At 43.6% G+C, this 22,424-nt stretch overlaps 2 protein-coding genes across 2 annotated transcripts in view; one reads left to right on the forward strand and one right to left on the reverse strand.

Annotated features, from left to right (window-relative positions):
- Positions 1-22,424, forward strand: part of MCF2L2 (MCF.2 cell line derived transforming sequence-like 2) — a gene marked incomplete at both ends in the record, with an annotated part of 141,691 nt that overhangs the window by 60,354 nt on the left and 58,913 nt on the right. The window lies entirely within an intron of this gene.
- B3GNT5 (UDP-GlcNAc:betaGal beta-1,3-N-acetylglucosaminyltransferase 5) lies at positions 2,291-3,427 on the reverse strand (the record flags this gene model as incomplete). Its single annotated transcript, XM_084267615.1, has 1 exon — positions 2,291-3,427. One exon carries the CDS (start codon positions 3,425-3,427, stop codon positions 2,291-2,293), a length of 1,137 nt encoding a protein of 378 aa, XP_084123741.1.

Consider the following 22,424-nt stretch of genomic DNA (forward strand, 5'->3'; position numbering starts at 1 on the left):
GGAAAAACTGTAATCTTAGTTGTACATTTTGATTGCATACTGCATACAAAGACCCTCTTTCCCTACAGTGAACAAGGTGGCTTGTTCTAGTAGTGCTGTTCTGCTGTGCAGCTGGTTGATTTAAATGGCTCACAAGGTCAGAGATGTAACGAAGCAGCTTTCCTTCAGTACAGAATACTTCATCTCTATGTGCATATACTTCTCTGTAAGTCAACAGGCTGTGTAAGTGTTGTCTTGGAGGGGGTTGTTTGTTTCTTTTAAAACCACACATCCTCAGTAGTAAAACCAATCTATCTATAGCAAGAACAAGAATTGGGTTTAGCTTTTTCTGAAGTATAGTTGTCACATTCTTCATCATTCTGACACTAACGATCTATCTGTGGGCTCTCTATATACCCAACACTTTGGTGCAGTCCAGATTCTTTTTCTTTTCCTTCTGGAAAACAAGCTACATAAAGTTTGTATTTCACTTGATTCCAGTAGCTACCTACCATCCATCTGAAATGGCAGCTTAGGGAACAGTCAGCAAGCTCACACCTGCATGCTGTCTACACTAGCATATACTATTACCTATTCAAACCATGAAAACCTGCAGCACAACTCCAAAAGCAGTAGTAATTTAGGTTTACTACTTGTAGCTTAAAACTGCTAAGTCCTGTAATAGCTATTCTACAGTAAAGTCACAAGACACAGATGAAGTACTTCCCTGCTTCACACCATGAGAAGCTTCAGGCTAGTCTTGAGACAGAAAGCAAGCAGCACTGCTCCTGGAATTAGCTCATTGCCAACAGGTGCTTAGTAATTTGTGAGCTCTTGCATTGTTACTCCCCTGCTGAGAAGTTTGACTCATTCAAGCTTCCAGAAGTAGTGACACTATCCCCACTAGAACTTATTTCAGCATCCAATTAGTTGACAAACGCTATCAGACCATACCATGTGTGGGCTGTGTCTGTGCCAGGAAGAGCTACCACAGGTCTGGCAACCGGTAACTAAAATAGCTATCCTGAGAGTCTGTGAAAACACCATTAGTGAGCTACAACAAGAAAGACTGTAGGCATCTTAGAGCTTTGTTTCTCTGTGATATTTGTACAGCATCACAGTACAACTCAATGGCTGGAGTTTGAGCATCTCTTAGTTCTAGCCTGATTCACAATGCACAGGTGTTTTCTTCCTCCTGCAGGTGATACTCATATTGAAGTAAATATTCAAGATACAGGGGTTTGTGGACACAAACTACCCTGAAATTTTCAAGACAATCTTGTGCTTAAGACTTCAGGGGAAATATTTTGGTGATTTTGATTTGTGCACTGCATTTCTGTGGATCACCATCTCCCTTCACTGTGAAGTCAAACTTTGTACAGAAAGTATCATCCCTGTTAAGTACAAGCATGAAATTTTGCTTTTTAAAGTTAACAGCTTAACTGTAAGTAACATTCTTGGGGACTTTTGCTTGCTTTTCACCTTTAGAACCACAAATACTGAAAACCACAAGCATTGTTACAACAAAACTTGTTCAGCTTACCTGCTTACTAAAGACTGGACTGTTTACACGCACTGCTTCGGTTTTCAGAAGGCTGAGAGTAGCAAAACTAGTCACCTGAGTGATAATTATCCTTTGAAGTTCAGTCCTGATCTAAAGGAAGCTACTTCGTTACCTGCAACCACCAAGTCAGAGGGCAATCAAACAGTTTCCCTATTTCAAAGATTCAGGGAGCTTTGAGGAAACACTTGTAGCAGGTCTTCACTTCTAGAACTCACCGTTTGTCAATTGTGCAGGTCCAGACTTATTTTCTATGAAACATTCAGTTGTAACCAGCTTACATTGCCTTAACTTACTGTGGTACTCATTCATCAAGTCAAAAGTTCTATTTTCCTCATGTTTTGAAAGGTCTACTCCATTTTGATATAGGGTATTTTCTGGTTTTATCATTTGCCTTAGTTCACATAGCTTTTGTAAAAGAGCTTAAGACCTACTGAGAAGTTCAAAGTAACAGACATTTTCACCAAGTATTTCAGAGTCTAAAAGTCCACAGTAGTTCATTTAATCCAGACTTGCATGCCTTGAAGAGTATAAAGAAACCAGGCTACATGTAAAAAGTTGCAGTACAACAGAAGAGCTAATCCAACAGGCATTCCTGAACACAATTTGTGGCCATCTTCCCTCCCACCCCCTCCAGCTATTCACATTTAAATTTTACCTCTTTCCATGTTTACATCTATTTTGAATAAACAGCTAAAAAGTTGTTGCTCGGGCTTGGCTCAGTGGATCTTCAACAGATATGTTCAAGTACTAAGAAAATGCAGCTGAACAAGGATACGTGTCCTCATAGTACAGTTTACAGAGAAGCATAATATTGACTAGTTTGCAGTATATTCTACCCCAAATCCCTGAAGAGTATTTTTTAACTTTGGGATCTGTAGCATGCTTCCAGAGCTCGTGAAGATCATCTACATGTCCATGAGATGTCATCATTTTCTTGTAAATGCAGGGATGATATGGAGCCTTTCCTTCCCCAGAAAAAAATACATGATATTGTGGTACAATTCCCATTTTATTGGCACAGAGACCCATGAAAACATCATCTATATAAAGACTTGTATTGAGAGTCAATGAAGCCTCATAGACTTTAGCTGCTACATCATTTGATACTACATATGCAGCTCCTGCTGTGTAGTCAGGATATGAGGGCCACTGGTACATTTCATAGGGAACGTAGTATTTGCTACTCTTGTCTCTTACGGGAGGAGATCCGCGATGGACACGACCAATCCAGAGATCTTGAACACCCATTTGTGCTAGACTTTTGAGATAAGCAACAAGATTTGGCATATGGATAAATATATCATCATCTGCAGACATAATGAACCTGGCATGAGGACAGTAGGTGTTCACCCAGCTAAACTGCAAAAGCAATTTAAGAGTAAGATTGTGAAAAGTATCCAAGAAGTCTTGCTGAATCAAATCATTGTATTTCTGGTCTTCCAGCTGAAGCTTTCTTTGCATCTGTGTTTTCTGGAGATGATCTGTTGGTTGTCCTAAAGCAAAAAGAGTTTTAATGTTGGCATTAAGGTGAGAACGAACATACTCCTCATTCCCCCAAGTCTGTCTAATTGCATCCCTCCGATGACGGTTTTCAGGAGAAGTCTTCACAAACAACAGGAGAAGGACATCCTGCTGCCAACATTTTTCTCTGTGGTTGATCAAGTATTGGTAGCTTGATACTCTGTCCAAGTTATCCCTGCTGATAGACAGGCTGTCGTTCACAAAATGGTAGCTATTTATGAGGTATCTGTATGAATAGGACTTCATATGGCTCACAATGTGATTATCAAATGGTCCCCAAAAAATCATGAGACACAGTATGAAGCAAGTGGCAATTATCTGCAAAAAATGGCATTTCCTGACTCTTCTGGGACTAACAAACATTCTGATACAGTTTTTATAATCCTTATTCTTGTACAGGATCTGTGTTTTTACAGTGCCTGTGTTTTTAGTTCAAGAGCACACTGTCACCCCCTTCAAGATAAGTGTCCATTGTAGGGCATGTTGTCTTTCATTCCGTATCTTCATAAAGCCAGCTTTGTTCACAGAATTCACAAGTCATCATCTTTCTCAAAAAATGTTTTTCTTTGATTGACAGAATGCAGACTGTTTTGAAAGATGAGACTTGCAGATGAGGATTTTCCCTTTGGGGCATTTTGAAGTGAACACTACAGTTCTAACTGGATCTTCTCATGTGTTTCTCCATGACGACTAACACCTACCGGTTTTAAGGGGAGAAGAAGAGAAAGGTTTTAGTGACCTGACATTAACACAGCTAGTTTTAAGTGTGGTTGTAGAAGCAAGTTGACTATTCATTCACTCACGATCATTCACCCACCAACACCACCCACCACCCCCAAAAAACCAAAAACAAACCCCCCACAGACCAGCAGCAAGTTACAGGATGTCAGTGGCCTAGAACAAGCTTGTGAGAAGCTAGCAGAGAAGGGGAACCTGAGAGAGCACCTTCAGTTCTGACACAATACACTTTCTTAGAAAAACCTGGTGTTAAACAATAGATAACAACATTCTGAGTAAATTCTTTTAAACTAGGAGGGAAACCACACTCCACAAATAACTGAGTTTACAAGTTGTCCTTGGGTGGCCTAGACCTGCAACTGCTCCTAGACATGGGGCCTCCGGGCCACCACAGCCAGAACAGGCCTCATCTCCCTCACAGCCACTGCAGGTCCCTGTGCTGCCACCTCCCCTTGACCAGGCTCTCAGCAAGAAGGACCTGAGATGACAGGAAAGGAGGTGAGCAAGGCAGCTCTTGCTCCAGCCTGGCCAAAGACTGTGGGGGCACAGGTTAGGCAGGGCACCCCCACACCTCAGTACTGCCTCACCCGCACCTTGGCTCCTCAGGGGGCCACAGCCTCTGCACCAAGGGAAGGCACCACCTCCCCTTGGCATACTTGTCCTTCCTCCCCAGCCCTCTATAGCCTCACCCAGCACCTTCCAGGCCTGCAGAGCCCCAGGGCAACACTGTTCTGCCTCAGTCCCGGTTTGTTGGAGGGAAACAGCTGTCTGCCACAGCCAGGCTGAGGATGGCTGAACAGTGCCATTATTGCCACTGTGCTCCAGTGGCATCCATTATCAAAAATCCCACGTATCAGCCTAGGACCTCTACTTTTTAGCTGATGGTAGAGACAGTTTATTTATAACCTAAGCCGTGACTGAGGCAGGTTATGCAGCAGACCACACCAGGCAGGCCCACAGACTCCTCAGTTAGCCCCCGCCCCCCCCCCCGTCACAGATACATCTATTAAGGCCAAACAGCTCTGCTACCAACTAGGGGTTTAGTAAAGAAAAAGATCCAATGCACAAAAAGCCACCCAAGTCCAGCTTTCTCACCCTGCAGTCTGTAAACTTAAGTTCTTGTAGCCAGTAGCCTCTTCTATCTAACAAGAATAGCCTGAAGTAGAAGTTACAGGGTTCACCCTTTGAACAGCCAAGAATAGGGCAAGCTCTGTCAAGCAAGAAATCTAAGATGGACTAGCATCAGGGGGAATGCTCTTCTTGCACAGAAACACAACTCATGAAACAAGACAACACAAGCTATCACTGTACGTTAGAAGTTACATGCACACCACCAACGTTGTGAGGTTGTTTTACCCACACAATGTCTTGCAACTAGGTATCATAACACAGAGATAAGAAAGCTTGAAGCAATGTTGTGGTGCAGTTATCTGCTGCAGGAAAGGGGCTGGCTGCTCCTAGTGGAAACTGCATTGGAGGCTTGCAGACCATAGTGGACAACAGAAAAGCTGTATGGGCAGTTCGGTGACTAGTCAGCGCTTTTTACAGTATCAGTATAAACCCTTTAGTTTGGAAATGAAGTTAAACAATACACCTCAGAGTTATAAACTCAGCAACTTCACAATAGAACGCTACTGCAAAGCCTCCTCTGGTTTCAGATGAAGCAGAGATGCAGACAAGCTGGAGTGTTACAGAAATCCAGACTTTAAATAGCTCCTTTTGGAGGAGGGCGTCTGAAAACACCCACTGCTTCCAAAGATCAAGGATAAGTCCTGTTTTTCCCCTCTGACCAAGGCACGCACTTGTGCTCTTTTTAAAAAAATTAAGAATCTGTAGTCTGCATGAAGCTGGATAGTTAGCACAAATGCTCAGCATCATCTCCCTCAATTAATTTAAAACACTGGGGGGAAAAACATAACAAAAAGAACCTGGAGACTCAGCCTAGGCACTTAGGTTCCCCCCTGCCATCATGATAGCTTCTGTTCCCTTTACTTTCAATCTATTTAAGCACTTGAAGTGAAGTTTAATCTTGGTAAAAACAGGAATCCTAGTCACCAAATACAACTTTTAGATTAGGTTTGGATAATATGTTTTGGCAACAGTCAGCACAGCAAATGGGACGTGATAGAAGTCACTAGCACTGAACCTAATCTTGACTGTTATTGCCACTGCAGAAGAACAGCCCCCAGAAAGAGATAAAAAAACCCCACAAAACACAGAACTTGCCCTGGAAACAGCTTTCATTACAAAGCAGATAGCAGGGGACAGAAGCGCATAGATTCTCCCATGTACCTCCTTCCTTGAATTTCAGGGAAACTACACAGAAACCTGAAGACTTTCCTTGAATAAACAAGCCATAAAATCAACTGACTGAAGGCTGGGGCAGTCTGTTCTGTTATTTCCTTGATCTAGTTCAGGGGAATTAGATTAGCCTTTAGTAGCCAGAAATTTTTCAGAATTTCAGAAACATACCTCCTAGATAGGATTTAAGAGTTCTACAATTATAGATGAGCAATACTGATGAAAATGAAGGAGGCCTGTATTACCCACCCCCTCACACCCTCCCCTCCCCCCCCCCCAAAAAGCCTGCAGACTTCTATTGAAGGTGGTAATGCACAAGTAGCCTCTTTCATTTTCACTTTTTATAGCCCATTTGCAAGACCCATCCTTTAGGCTTAATCACACTCTCCTTCCCTGAACAGAAAGGGGGTTTTGTCACCACTGGAGCTATTTACTGCCAACTGATTCTTATAATTCCAAGGGGAAAACAAAGGGCAACACACCAATGTGTTCTCCACAGCAAGAGGGAACATATGGAACAGAGATAAAAAACCATGCTCAACAGTCATTTTTTCTGACCATAATTAAGCTTGGATGCTTTTAGATCTACTCTCATATTAGAGATACTAGGAGAACCAAGCAGCCATAGCCTCCTGTAGGTACCTTCCTTTCTTGTAGATTTAAGACTCATAACTGCATGGGGTATTCCCCCAGTTGCAAGTACTGCTTTCATCCTGCAGCAATCCTACCTTTCCCTAAAGGGGTTTGTTATTTAACCTTCCAGTATTACCACAAGCACAGCTGTCATCTGAATGTAGGAACCATTTACAATTCTGTATTCTGCATGCAAGTATATATTCTGGGATGAGAGTGGAGTTAGCACAGTTTCTTATGCAAATTTGGTAGTTTGTAGAGTGACCACTGTGGAAAAGCAGAGCCTTAGGGAGCTACTTTGAAACATCCACCCAAGTCCATGTGTGAAACGACAGTATGAAGTTAATTCTAAGACAGTTAATCTCAAAGTCCACTGAGGAGAGACAGACAAGATAGACCCTAAAGAAACAGAGACAGCTCATACATGAAACACCATGAGAAGAACCATGAAGAGACAACATTCACACAAAAGAGATGCCAACAGGGAGATTTTTTTCCAGCTGCCACCATCCTGATAGAAACCTAAACACAAGAGAGACTAAGACCACAAAGGGAGGGTACCCCACAGCTCCCAGCTACAAATTTCATCACGTGGTACAATACACAGACCGGGCTTCAATTAATCTGTAATAGAGTTGACATACCACATCCCTGCAGAACATGTAGGTTAGATCAAAGATCATAACGGATAATTTTCTGCACAGGATACTCCAGGAAACAATTTCCAATAGAAACATTTTTACTATCAGCTTGTAGCAACTGTCCCTTTCACAATTCAAGGACTCTTGGATAAACAAAGTTCAGAAGATCTATCAGAAAGAACACTTCAAATATTAGCTAGTTTCAAAGAGATTTCATCTAAAGAGCTGCTGGTTTTCATCCATGTCTTTGGCTGTGCTGAAGGGTGCAGTTCTACGTGATGGTTGAGGTCAACCAAGAGCTTGCATCTGCAAGTTGAAGACAACCTTATACCCACTCTTCCCATGACCCTACCCTCTCATCCCACCACAAAGACCTTCACAGCTTGCAACAGCTCTGAAGCATATATAGTTGCTCAACATGCCAAATTCAGCTCCTCAGCTTTTTTCAGCAAACAGTTATCCAGGCCAAGCTGTGTCTAGAGCCTAATGCAAGTGCACAAAACAAGACTCAAGGATCTCCTCTGTAAAGTCAGATAAGATATATCATTGTTTACAAAGTTTTCAGTATTTTGCATTTTAAGGCTACTACCAGGCTCTGTGATATACAGAAAACTTGAAGCCTGAGGAGAAGCTTTTGGTCAAAAATCAGGATAGTCCTGTCACACCAGCTATTCCAGATCAGCTTGTTTGATAGTGGAGTGAGATGTCCAGGTTTGAAGGCACACTGTAAAGATGCTCTATCCTGCTGGAAGACCTCAGATGTCATGTGGACTTAAGCTGCAACACCACTTCTACAGCACCAAAGGAACACGCCTGACCAGCGATGACATAAGCAGACACTGCAGTTAAAGCTGCAGAGATGAAGATTTGTGCTACCTGGATTTTAACTCAGACAGATTTCTAAACCTAGTGGTGAGATAATCCTGAAGAAACATGTTTCATTTTCTTGAAGCTTTCAAAATCTGTTTAGAAAGGAACTTCAAGGCTCAATGAACACATTTTTTGGCATGTTAGAGTTTTGTTTTCCAAGTAAAATTTAAAACTTCTTTTCCATGTTTGGTGTCTGGGCAATTTAAACAGTATTTATAGCTTCTATGAAATTCAACTCTTCCATCTCCAGCAGTACTGATTTATGTAAAGATCAAAGGAAGTCTCCAAGCTAGCACATCAAATAAGCCATCAAAACAAAGTTACATGTTTCTCAAATTTTTCCCTTCTGATTGACCAATTAAAGGGTAAAAGAGTATGTCCTTAAGTCAATGGGAGCAAAGCCTCAATGGACATGGCTGTTTACAGCTTTAGCTACAAAATCATGTAACCCAGGATCCTCTTATCAACCATTCTGCCATTGCTAAAATGTCTTCACAAAATCATGCTGTCATCTCTACCCTGGCCTATGTCCTCCTCCTCCTTTACTCCCAAATATTTGAAGAACTTCTTATACATTAAGTTGCTTTCAAATTAATCTTCAGATTCCTCTTAGGAGCTGTATCACAAAAGAAAGCTGAACAGAAACACTGATCAAGTTACACACCTGACAGTCCCAGGATTCCTTGCCAGGGTGACAGAAGGTCACTCAGGAAAGAAGATCGAGTAAGGTACCTGGCTAAGCCTCCCTTCCTACACAGTTCATGAGCACCAGGATGGAAGGAAAACACAAGTACACAGTCTGCAGAGAAAATTTCAAGTAACATCAAGACATCCACTGTCTTGTTCAGTACAAAGCTGGTGAGAAATGAAAGCCAATTTGGACAGTTATCCTGTAGGAAAATATATTTACAATGACATTGAGATTAACAAAAAGAATCAGTCTAGTGTTATAAAGATCTACAAAAAGTTTAGAGTCAGGTCATATATGCTGCATCAGTGGAACACTAATGCTGGGATGACCTTCAGTAGCTTTCAAAGTTGTTTCAAGCACATATAACCCATCTTCTGCCATCTCATACCTAGCTTTACCTGCAAGTCCTTCAGCTTCCTTGCAGTCAGGGTGCAGTTTCCTAGGATGGCAGTATCACTGTCCTTCAATGCTTTTTGTGCATGTATTGATAATTTCTTATACTCAGACACCCGACCTTCAGAATGTGAACATCAGGCACCTTCCAAAACATAAACTCCTTAAATGATTCTGAAGGTACCTGGATGAGGGGATTGAGCACACCCTCAGTAAGTTCACTGACACTAAACTAGGCAGGAGTGTCGATCTGCTTGGAGAGTAGGAAGGCCCTACAGAAAGACCTGGACAGGTTGGATTGATGAGCCAAGGCCAATGGCATGAAGTTCAACACAGCCAAGTGCCAAGTCTTGCATATGGATCATAACCCCAAGCAATGCTATAGGCTTGGGGAAGAGTGGCTGAAAAGCTGCATGGCAGAGGACCTGGGGGTGTTGATTGACAACCAGTTGAATGAGCCAGCAGTGTGCCCAGGTGGCCAAGAAGCCCAACAGCATCCTGGCTTGTATTAAGAAGAGTGTGGTGAGTAGGAGTAGGGAAGTAATTGTACCCTGTACTTTGTGCTGGTGAGGCCCCACCTTGAATACTGTATTTAGTTTTGGGAACTTCACTAACCAAAAAGACATTGAGGTGCTGGAGTGCATCCAGAGACAAGTGACAAAGCTGTTGAGGGGCCTAGAGAATAAATGTTATGAGGAACAGCTGAGGGAACTGGGGTTGTTTATTCTGGAGAAGAGGAGGTTGAGGGGAGACCTAATTGCTCTCTACAACTACCTGAAAAGAGGTTGTGGAAAGGCAGGAGCTTAGCTTTCTCCCTAGTGAAAAGTGATAGGACAAGAAGAAATGGTATCAAGTTGTGCTGGGGAGGTTTAGACTGTATATTAGGACAAACTTATTCACAGAGAGGATTGTTAATTTTTGGAATGGGCTGTGCAAGGAAGTGGTGAAGTCTCCATCTCTGGAGGTAATTGAAAGACAGTTAGATATGGCACTGAAGGACATGGTTTAATGGTGGTTGGCAGCTTAGGGTGATGGCTGGACTTGATCTAAAGGGTCCCTTCCAACCAAGACAGTTCTACAATCACTCAGTCAAGAACAAGTAAGCAGTAAGCTTCCCCACTGCTACAAACAAATCTAAATGAAGGCATCTGCCAGAATGGACAGATTTGCCTTCGGAAGTTGCTGTCATGAGGATCAGCTCCCTGAAGCACCTACTGTGCAGACAGATAGCAAGTGGGCACCTGTCAAAATTTCAAGGGCTTTTGCACAAAACAAGCACCAACATGAAATTCATTGCTTCATGTGAAGCATGTTGGGTGAAGAGAGCCAGCGCCTTGTTCTGACAGTAAAAGTAATATTCAGAAGTTTCAGAGTGACACAACTGATGCCACATGTGCCTGTTTTCTGAGAAGAATGAGTTAAATCCTGAACTTTCACACAGGCAAGTCAGCACTCCAAGACACAACTACAAAGTCTGTACTGGTACCTGCTGTACAACCCATTGCATCTGTTTTGGCAGAGATCTAACGCTCTACTGAACAGCAGTTTGCATCTGTGCAAGTTGACCTTTACAGTGCCAGGGTTCAAAGAAATGCAAGACTGGTACATGTTCCTTTCGAGTCCCATGAGCCAAGGCAAAGACAAGCAGCAACAGGGCACAGGACATTACTGCAGCTGTTAATGTTACCCATAGGGTGCAGAGAACACATCTGACAGCACTAGTCTTCCTGCTTCACAGACGAGACTTCAATCGTCACTTGTATAACCTTTAGAACGCTCCCCCTCAAATTTTATAGTGGATCATTTCCATTAATATTTGGAATCTCATCTCCAAGTTTCTGTATGCATGGTGTAAAAAAATTTCTAGTTACTATATATCACTTAATTGCAGAATACTATAAATACACCTTGCCTGCAAAAGCAAGTAAGGACCACAAAAAAGGCATTGCAAAAAGGATTCCCCTCACATTAGCGCATTCATCTCTTCACAAAAAGCATATTCCAGGTGATCTTGCAAGAGCATTGCATTACACATGGCCAGCTTTCAGCTGAAGGTTGACCGCAACTCAAAGGTGAAGAGAACAGTTTTTGCCATGCCAGAGGAAGCCATTAAGGATCCAGTCCAAAGCTCAACGCTGGCAGACAAGAGAATGCAAGCTACTCTAGTTACACATTAATTCTGAATTCCTGTTTCATAGCACTTTAAAGTTGATGAACTACAGTGTCACACATAATCAGTAATTGTTTCTGCTGCCCATTTTAAGTAAGCCCATTCAAATATTTATTTGCAGCTAGATCTAGAGATGCTATTGCTTGCCTATTTTCCCCACAAACCTTAGTTCTGTACCAGTCTACAGGCCATACCTGCCAATCAAGCCAATTACCTGAAGCAGATTTTCCATTCTAGCTGCTAAACTAAGAGGAAGTAAAATTTAACACTGGCAAGTAATTACAAGGAAATTAATTTAAGCTGCTTTTTTATGGGGATCTCCCTTTGAAACTCTTTTGCTAGTAGGAATACTTTCCAAAAACTACCATGAGCTAAGCTGTATGAAGGACTCATTGAAACAGAAGGCTAACACTGTTGTATCATGGCCGTTTCTGTACCACGCTTGACTTTGCTACCCTAGTTCTGCGTTGTAAGTTTCTAACTCCAGAGTAAATATTCTCTCATCCGCTCTCCTAGCCTGTGATCCCCACTCAGCATCATAGCCCAGATGCATCTCCCATTTTGAAGCAAGAGTTTACAGTCAAAATTTGGTTGTTATGTATGTCACTAGCATGTGGACACTACGGCAGGAAGACAGACAAATGAGGAGTTTGATTTGTAAATTGAAATGCGGGGGGGGTGTGCCAAAGCATTGAGGGTTTTTAATTTTAGATCAGTGATTATAAAACATGTTGGAATTTAAAAGGTTAAGTCAGATACTGGTTAACTTACAGGGTACAGAACCTGATGGAGTTATTTTTAGTGTTCTACTAGACTAGCTGTCTCCAGATTTAACTTAAGTCAGCCCATTTAGATGTCTCAAATCATTCTACTGTATAAGCTTGCCTCTCAAGTGTGGCTCATTCACCTTAGCAAAGTATGATGCTTATTTTCTAGCCAGACACAATCTATAGTCTATACACAGCTGAGCATGAGCGCAGCCCTGGATCACCCCTTCATCAAGTCTTTTTCTCCAATGGTTGTTCCCAAACCTACACAGAGCCCTGGGAGACAAGCCTGCAGGTTTACTTGTCTACCTGCAAGCCACATACACAAGAGCTCAAGGAAGCTGGGCTGCAGCAAAACACTAGTGCTAGCTCCCATCCTAACAGCACCTAGTCAGTAACAAGAGCACTTTCATTAAAAAGCTCTTCCAGTTAGACAAGTCACATAGTCAGGAACACAGCCTGCCTTTCAGTTCTTCAGATGTTACAGAAATCAAGGAGCAAATCAGATCTTAATCCTACATGTGAGGATACTAGACAGTGTGAACTCATTTTAACTGTTGCCAGGGAAAGAACCCAGGTCTTTAGTTTCAAGGCCACATTTTCCCTGCCACATAACACAGCCAGCAAGCACATGGTCTAACGCTGAATCCACCATGTACAAAGATGTACCTCAAGCATAGCACACACCTACACACAAAGGCCTCCTAGTAATTTAAGATGGTCTTTTTAAAGCAACAACAGGATCAGCCTAGAACAGAAGTAGCTCCATGGAAAAAAAAAAACCCCGTATTTCTATCATATCGAAGAAAGCATCTGCATATATAATTAAATTATGAGTTTTCTGCTCTGTAAAAAAAATCCTCTAAAGAAGATAACCTCTTTAAGCTGACCATGTAACGATCATCACCCCTACAGATGTAGGGGAGCTGCCACCACACTGCTTCAAAGCCCTCTTCTTGAGATTACCAAGAACAAATATTGCTCAAGTCCACTTCAGCTTCTGTTAGGCCCACAGACCCACATGTTACTCACAAACAGATAGTCACTGCACACACACTGTTCCCTTTGCCCTTAACAGAATCATGTCTTCTTCAGTTTCAGCCCTTCCTGTTCACCACTGTGTGTAGCTGCAAGCAACTCAAGCTGAGAGAGAAATGTTGCTTTCTACTAGCACCTGAGAATAGAAGAACTATTAATGATCCTATCTGCTTCCTAGATAGTCTCATTGAAAGGGTTTTCTTTTAATAATAGGAAGTTAATCTATTTGAACCAAGAGAGCAGCCTGTCAGACCAAATATTTGCTTCTTGTTTAAGTATTTGTACTTCAATTGTTTTCTCAATATACTAATTCCCATTTGGGGTAGTTTAGCACTAATTTACTAAAGCTGCCTTAATACACACAAACGCAGCATAGAGGTGAAGTCTGCACTATAAGCATTTTCCATAGAAGCATAAATCACAGAATGGTTTGGATTGGAAGGGACCTTAATGATCTTTTAGCACCTTGAAGAGTCACCCTAACTTTAGGCAAATCATTATCTAGAAACAGCAAGTGCATCAGATTGTCCATTTCTTTACTTCCAGACTGCAACTCTGAAAGCATTGACTCCACTGGAATAAAAAAGTCCCCGAATACTTTTAAAGCTAAAACTGAATAAACATGCTAGAAACATTATGTTAAGAGGTACATACACAGTTTGAGTAAAGTCAAGCTGCTATCAAACAGATACCATCCAAACCTGGTAGGTTTGCCTTCTCCAGTCTCTAGCTATCTACATCAAAATACACCACCATTTCTTGGTGAGTGACTGACAGGTTGGGTTAAAGAAAACAGCAAGGAAAGTTTTGCTAAAGCTAAGGCTCCTGGAAGAGCTGGTCACCAGAAAAGCCTGAGGAGATAGTTTTCTGCAGTTGCAACAGCTGCTGACAGAAGCGAGCACTGTTAGCACCTCCTTCTCGGTCCATATGACTACTAACCCTTCCCTTCTGTAGTGAAAGTTCAGCTAAGGTCAGTTTCAGTTACTTTCTGAGGCTACAAAAGTTTCAAGGCTTTGATGTAGGTTTCACGTTTTAAATCGTTTGAGACAGTCAAATTTCACATCAGATTATGTTGGCTCTTTGCAAATTACAAACATTCACCACAGACAAACATTCGCCACAGACAGCTCCTACATCCATGTTGGTGGTCTCCAGGTTTGTTTTGTGCAAGTCAAAGACACAAGCATCTCAGATTTTACAATGAAGTGGGTCAAGAACCACCTCAGCATATAGAAAGGAGCTTCAGATTGGCTGGAATAATATGGGGCAAGGTTTTGTTTAAGCCTGTCTGCAAACTGGCTGGGATGAATCCCATTAACCCTCTCCTACTTCAGTGGGAACAAAGGAGAATTTTAGCCTTTTACACAGCCTCTTCTGCAGTGCAACAAGGCCAGAACAGGAGATGCTGCTGCTGCTCATTGTTGTAAAATACAGGGAGCAGGAGCAGCATAGGCTCACAGCAGAAAAGCACGAAGAACTGACACTCCCCACAAGCCCTTCTGAGAGCTCTAGTAATGCAGGAGCAGCATCCTTACCACAGCTGAAGTGCCCTCACTGAGTGTTTCTTGCTGGCTCTAACAAGCCACAGAATAGAGGACTAAAAGAATTCTTCAAGCCTACCTTCAAGATTCAAATCAGATAAGAAAAGTCAAACAAAGGAGCTGCAAAACACACCCAACATGCTTCATAATATTTCTCCAAGACTACAGAGTCTGTAAATTAAGTGAAGGAAGTTGTGCATTTGCATTTAACCCGAAGTACTTGTCTGTTCAGGAGAAATGACTAGCAGGTCACACTATTTAATAACATCAAGAGCCAGTAAAAAATAGTATTTTGATGCACATAAAACTGTCTGTTGGATATATGCACATATGTATACACACACTTCAAGACTAACGTAAGCCCAAGAGTGTAACTGAACTACGTGCAGGACCAGCATACACTCAGCATCAGACTGAGAACTGCTGTGAGGACAGCTCAGAGAAACAGCTGAGTAGAAACCAGAAATGGAATTCACTGGGAGACAGACCACAGGCCCTAGTCAGGGGACTCTAGGAGGAAGCTATCAAGATGGGATCAGAAGCAAAACCAGAGACATTCATTAGAGAACCCTGATCATTCTAGAAAGTTGAGCCTTGAGAACAACACAGTAAGTCAGTACTTGTGATCACCTCTGGACTTGACTGAGGTCTTGCAGATGGTGCAGTCAGAACCTCAGAAATGCTCTGTACCTTCACCCACTATGAGGGTTTCCTACTAAAAATGAGGTGAATAAATGCTTTATTGGAAAGACAGAGAAGGTACAAGGACGAGTTGCAAAAGCACTCAGTCTTAGCACACATAGATCACACATCCCTGCACACAGTACAAAGTAAAAGACTAATCTTCCTTTAGTTAACCAAGTAGAAGAATCCATCCACATTGTTTCACACAATTAACTCAAGAGCTGGGAGCTGCAATGGTGTAACCACCAGTAGCAGTTTGAAGAGCTCTAAGCTTCCCATCCTAAGGCAAGTTTTAAAATCATTCAGTACCAGCCTCTTCAGTTCCCAGCAGAAGCAAAAATGGAGAAATGAAAGTTGTATGATGCGGCAGCAGGTTCCATTTGATTCATCCTGTAAATGCAGAAACTCGCTAAAACCCCTTCCTTTGCCAGTATGTCCCAAAGCAGCTCCAACAGTATGATCTGTGTTGACAAAACTTGATCCAACAGTATGATTTGTATTGACTTTATTTCAAAGTTGTTGCACTTGAGTTGGTGAGGTTGAATTGCTGCACCTGAAAGGTGACAGCATACTTTCCAAGCATGGCAGCATTCTTGGGAGTTTTGAGTGATTGAATACTTTTTATTGCAGTTTAAGGCTACATTCAGCAACCTGAAGATGGTACTAGACATTTGAACTTGACCTCACACAACTGGTTTGCAGTAAGCAAACTTGGTGTGCCCTACAAAGCAGGAACTCTTGCAACTTGTGGTCAGCAACGCGTAGCCCTATGTCCCTCTTCAACAGTCCTTCAAAGTTGCTGTCACTTACAACATTCTCTTCTTCCGGGTTCATCTGTCCTCAAGTTGTTTCAGCAATCCTGGGATGTTAGATTTTCTGAGATATTGACAATGTAGCAGCAGCATCTTCAACTTAGAATTGTGGCTTGCATATCAGACTGTGCAGCCACCCAAGCAACAGGCAAACTTCAGGACTCACACAAGTTCATTCTAAAAAGCTGCAATTCTAAACCAAAGGGGTTGTTTCAGCATCCTATTTCTATATGTTGTGGTGCTTTTCCCATTGACTATAGAATTTAAGTCACATGTCATCTTTCAAAGATTTTTCCATAGTACTCCACCACAACCTTGCCACAGAGGGCAACATCCTAGTCATAAAACTTACGAAAGAGGAAACTTCTCACGTGTCCTTGGCTATAAATTCTTCATTGAAGACTCAGGATCCTTAGTTCAGGATCTGGAATGCCATTTTTGAAGTGTGGAATAGATTCCAAACACATAGTGCCTCCTGTACCAGTGGAAAATCATGCTGTCACTTCTCAGCCAGCTTGACAGAGCAAACCGTGCTGCTGCCCGCTGGAATTTAAAGATTATTACCAAGGTCTGCTAAAGAATCAGCCAGCCTCACTTGAGATCTGCATATCCTCAGAAGCCAAGGAAGGTACTTTATTAAACTATACGGGTGCCACATGGAAGAACGAGCTAGTAGTACAAAGGTAATCCATCACTTTCTGGTTCCCTCCACCACTTTCTGCCAGTTCCAAGGCCCAGCAGACCTACTGCAGTGACAGCAAAACCACCACAAGTTCTCCCAATACCATACACACCCTCAGTCCTTCTGTACTTCCAGAAAGTGACACCTTAAAGAATTACCTACCTAGGCAATTCTTCGGGCATTGACTGATAACCACAGGATATGGGGCAACACTTAGCACACCCCAGATGCCCTAACACTAGGTGCAGAGTAACACTGAACAGGAGGCACCAGCATTTCAAGTGATAAGCCATGACCTGCAGGGTTCTTCACGTGCTTGTCCCTAGTCTATAGGTGAATTACCATTCCTACCTTCCCTACTCACTACTCCAGTCTGGTGAGATGTCAGAGACTGTCCCAACTACTACTTTGGGCAGCATGAGCAACCAGTTTGCTCCTTAATAATTTTGGAATTTAGAGAAAGCAGAAAGCAATACCGGTTCAATTCACTTGGTGGCAGAGAACTAGGAAGCAGGTACTGCCTACTACATTTACTTTGTAAATGCCTTACTGCATTTACAAGCAGAAAAAACCCTCTGAAACTTCACCAGTGAAAAAGCTCACACTTCCACTGAGATACTTTCCAGACCTAACAGATGGTCGGCTTCTACAAGGCTAGTTGTGTACAGAACCAGTAAGTCCCAAAACACCAGAGCTACACCCAGCTCTGTATGAGGGTCCAGCCTTCTGGAATGCTGCTAGAATATTCCATGTCTCTTTTTAGCAGTGATTTGTTTCCCACCCTGCTCAACAAAGGAAAATAATAGCTAGCATTTATTCTCTTTTAGAAGACAACTATCTTCCCTTTTTAAAACTAATCTATCCCTTTGCTAAGCCCATCCTCCCTTTCCCACAGCTAGGAGAAAAGCAAGAGTTGGGGAGAAGTGAGAACAAACACCATCACATAAAATAAGTTCCAACAGCTGTGCTAGTAGTTTCCCTACTACTGCTTGGAGATCCCCAGGCGAGGATGCTGCAGCACACACCGAGTGCTCCCGGCTTTGCGTGGCCAGAGGAACATTATCGGCGCTTTGTTACCATTGTGCTTCATGTATTCTTTACACTGGGGTAGCGCCAGCCTCCCATCTCCAAGTGCTCATACACTGCTCAGAAGCAGCTAAAAGTACGAAAAGCCTCACGATGTTTCTGACGCTCCCTACAGCGAGGGGAGCCAGAACCCCCACCCCTCCGGGCTCGGCCCCGCACACCCCACGCCCGCCTCCCAGCGCACAAACATCCCAGCCCTCCCAAAATCCTTTGAAACCTTCGCAGCGTTTCCACCGATTGTATCCGCCGCCGCGCCTCGCCCAGCGGCATCCCGGCACCCCCGCGAATCCCGAAATTAGCGCAAAGCTTTCACACCGCCCCGCCTCTCCTCCCCCCAACCCCAGCCTCTGGGACATCCCCGGAGCCCCGGCAGCAGCCAGGGAGCAGGAAACGGGGGGGAACGGAGGGGGAAAGGGAGCAGTATTCGGCCATGCGGGCACCCCTCCGGGGAACAAAGGAGGGCGCCGGCCCGCCCTCACCCTCGTACCTCCCCGCCTCCAGCTTCCACACTCGGAGCGCCCGGAGCCCGCCCAAGAGCGCACACAGTGAAAAAATAAAGATATCTCTCTTTTTTTTTTAAGCTTCACAAACAAGCTCAACGCAAACTCGCTTTCTGAACGCGGTCAGGATCTTCTCCTTTCGCCTATCGCGTTTTCACAAGCCGACTTTTTCCCCTACAGAGTCCCCGAAAATAGTTTGGGATAGAGAGAGGGGGCTGCTGCCGCCCAGCAGCGCCGTTCCTGCTTCCACCGGCCAGGGAGGCACCGCGGCGGCCAGGGCGGAGGGTTGTCCCAGCGCTTTCGGGGGTGCGTCTCCGTGTTGCAACCAAGGGCTGAGCCGGATTTGCGAGTTTATTAGGTGGGAAGAATTGAGGGGGGGAGGGTAGGGGAAAAAATCATCCCCACACTTTTCACATAGAAAAAAAATTAAAAAATAAATGGAGGGAAGATGAAGCAGATGCCGGAACAAGGGCCGAGGAAAGAACACTGCTTTGAATGAGTTATTCCAACCCGAAACGCTCGGGAAGCTCTGAGCTTTGCTTCAGGGAATGAGGAAGGCAGAGGGCCACACAAAGTTTGTGAAGTTTAGCTGCTTCGCTTCGCAACGTAACTGATCGCCAGGCACCGACCAGAGACGGGGGGAATCTGCTAGAAGGCTCCACAAAACAGGCACTGAAACCGCCCGGAATCCCGGAACTCATTTATTTATCACAGAAGTTGGAAATCCCGAACTCCAACAAAACCCTCCTTTTTAAGGCAGGAGCGGGGGACCCGCGGACGGAGCTAATGGATGCGGTCTGGAGCTGAAAGCTTCTAAACAAAGCAGCTGGGAAACTTCAGTTTTATCCAAAGCGTGGACCCGCAATTCCAGGAAACACGGTGAAACCCCCCAAAGAGACAACCCCTGAAACCAGCCGAAGATGGGGGCAAATAAAATAATAACTTTAAAAAAGCATTTAGGAAAAGATTCCCTAACTTTAATCACCCAGCTCCTCGCTTCACACAAAAACGAGAAACAACCAGTGAACAAACTGGGGGGAAAAACAAAAAAAGGGGGGGGCGGAATTCCTCGGAACGCACCCCGCGCAGACCCGCGTACCTCACCGAGACCGGACAGCGAGCTCCCTTCTCTTCCGCGGGGAGCCGGACTCAGCCCCGCCGCTGCTGCCGCCGCCCCAGCCGGCGCACCGGGCCGGCTGGCTCCCTGCCCGCAGCATATAGGATCCCGCGGCCCGGGGAGCCAATCCGCGCTCCGCGCCACTCCGCGCCTCCCCCCGCCGAACCCTGGAGCTCTCCGGGCCCGGCCCAGGGCTCCCCGGCTCTTCTCGGGTGTCCCGCCTGCGGCACTGTGTGCCTTGCGATTAGCCACACTCCCGGCGTGACGGGTCGATGCGATTATTTTGGTTTATTAATTTTTTGTGTGTCTTCCTCTTTTTCCTCCCTTTCCGGAGGAGGTGGTGAGGGACTGCACTGCGTGGGGAAGGAGCGTCTCGCAGCTCCAAGTGCTGAAAGTGATGTTTCTCAGAAGTTGCAGGCTACCTTATAGCTTAAACATATCGTCGAGGATACGATAAAAGTTCAGCTAATGGCTGCTCTGAGTCTTCGGGGTGCTAAAGAACCTCTCTTAGTGTTGGGGGGTTTAGTTTAGAGGTGACAGTGAAACCTGTTTATTCACTTGCTTCCTGTAGACCTTGGAGAAGGAAAGAAGAGGTGGCTTTAAGGGCTTTTTTCTCTTTCCTCACCCACCTTCGTGACTTACTTGCATCATCTTGAAGGGAACACCTGTTTTATTGACGGTAACGTCAGTCTCTGTGGTCAGTAAACTGAGGTGTAAGTGCTTTGAAGGTGCCTTCTTTACACTTCTACAGAACTTCTGTAAAGAGGTTAAAAAAACATGTCCAAATTAAGCTGAAAAGCCACTGTAGTGCCCTGGCTTGTGTACTTCCTTGGAAATCCAAGATTTCTCACTGAACTCAAATACCAAACACAAGCCCATTGTGTATCTTCCATTCTTTCACATGCCCGTGATTGATCTGGATCATTCCTGACCTCATCATTGACTTCACAGAAATTTTACTGTTGCATATCATGCCGATTAGCATCTGCTTGTCACTTTACAACCCTGAATCATCATTGTGAGGGGAGGAATTGTTTTCTTTTTACAGGCAAGAGAGAAAATCAGAGACAGGAATACTGTCGTCAAGGGCACCCAGCAAAAGTAGAGGGAGGGTAAAACCTGAGCAGATAACTATCCCTGGGAAGGATGTGTTCCTTTGCAATACAGGTTTTGTTTGAGGAAACTTCAAGGCTTAAGGAGTTCTTCACTCCATCTCCCCTTCCTCCTGTTGTGTGTTTTCTATGTGACACGTTACAGCAGCCTTCCCAGGTTCCTCTTTGTCTGATTCCGGGTGAAGATAAAATACAATTTTTTCCTGCAGTTGAATCTAGTAGGAAAAAATTGCAGATCCTTGTGTACATTTGGTACAGTATCTAAGCAGTGCTTAAGTAACAGTAGAAATAACCTTAAAACCAAAGCATCCTTCTTATCAGAAGGTTAACTGCAGATTTCTTCACCACTTCACATATAGGTGGGTGTTTTTTTTGGTATTGGTGTTTGTTTAGGGTTGGGGTAGGGTTTTTTAGTTTAGTCGTCTTTCTTCCTTTCAGGTGTGATCCCATTCAAGCATTTTATCAATTGTAAAGCAGTCACTTTCAGAATGAGAAATTCTCAATGACAGATATTTTAAAATCTCTAGAGCACTGATTTCTTGGCTGGTGATACCAGTTTTCCCTGTTTTTATTTTCAGTAGAAAATGGTAAACCAGGGAGGAAAAAAAATAGCAGCTTCATTCTTCCTTCCACAAGTAACTGTAAAAAAAACCCAAACCATGATTTACTCATGCTTCAACCAAACATTATAAGCATGCAATTTTAACTTAATATTTGTAATGTGTAGGAGGCCAGCTTGCCAAACACAAGCATGAAAAAGACTCAAGTCAGAGCCTTCCAAAGTCAAATGTTCCAAAGGCGTTTAAAAAATGAAATGCAAAATGTTTCTGTGTTATCTGTGTCTTGGAAACACCAGTTCCCAGAAAATACAGCTTCCAGGAGTCACATTTTCAAAATCAGGAGATGCCTTTAAGGGGTGTGGTTGAGGAAACACTGTTCAGGCATAATTACAAGATTGTAAGAACTATGTCCATAGAGTGAAGCCAGAGGTATTTAAATTATCAAAAAAAGCGACTGCTTCTTATCAGCACGACAAATAGATGTAGATCAGTGTGACTGAGTGTGTCTTACAGTTGTGGCTGCTTTTCCTCTGAAAAGTAGCATCTGCTCAAAGGGTTGACAACGTTTCATTTGTCATCTTGGCTGACCCGAATCTTCCCCAATTTAATCTTCCCCTCTGTCAGTGAAGTAAGCAGACTTCATCCTGCTTCTGACCTGAAATTACAGTAGGAGAGTTTCTATCTATTTCACTTCAGGGATTTTTTATTTTCTGGTCCTTCTACTAATGATAATTATAAAAATCCACTGTCTTCTCTCTCTTTGTTAAGGTCAGATCCTCTGTTGTTATAAAAACTTACCTGAAAGGAGGTTGTAGAGAAGTGGGAGATGGTCTCTTCAGCCAAGTAACAGGGAAATGGCACAAAGCTGGGCCAGGGCAGGGTCAGATCAGATGTTAGGAAAAAATTCTTCACTGTAAGAGTTGTCAGGGCCTGGAGCAGGCTGCCCAGGGAGGGCGTTGAGTCACCATCCTTGGATGTGTTTAAGAAAAGGGTAGATCAGGTACTTAGGGATATGGTTTAGCAT

This window comes from Gallinula chloropus (genome assembly GCF_964237585.1).
Source record: "Gallinula chloropus genome assembly, chromosome: 8".
In the NCBI taxonomy this organism is placed as follows: domain Eukaryota; kingdom Metazoa; phylum Chordata; class Aves; order Gruiformes; family Rallidae; genus Gallinula; species Gallinula chloropus.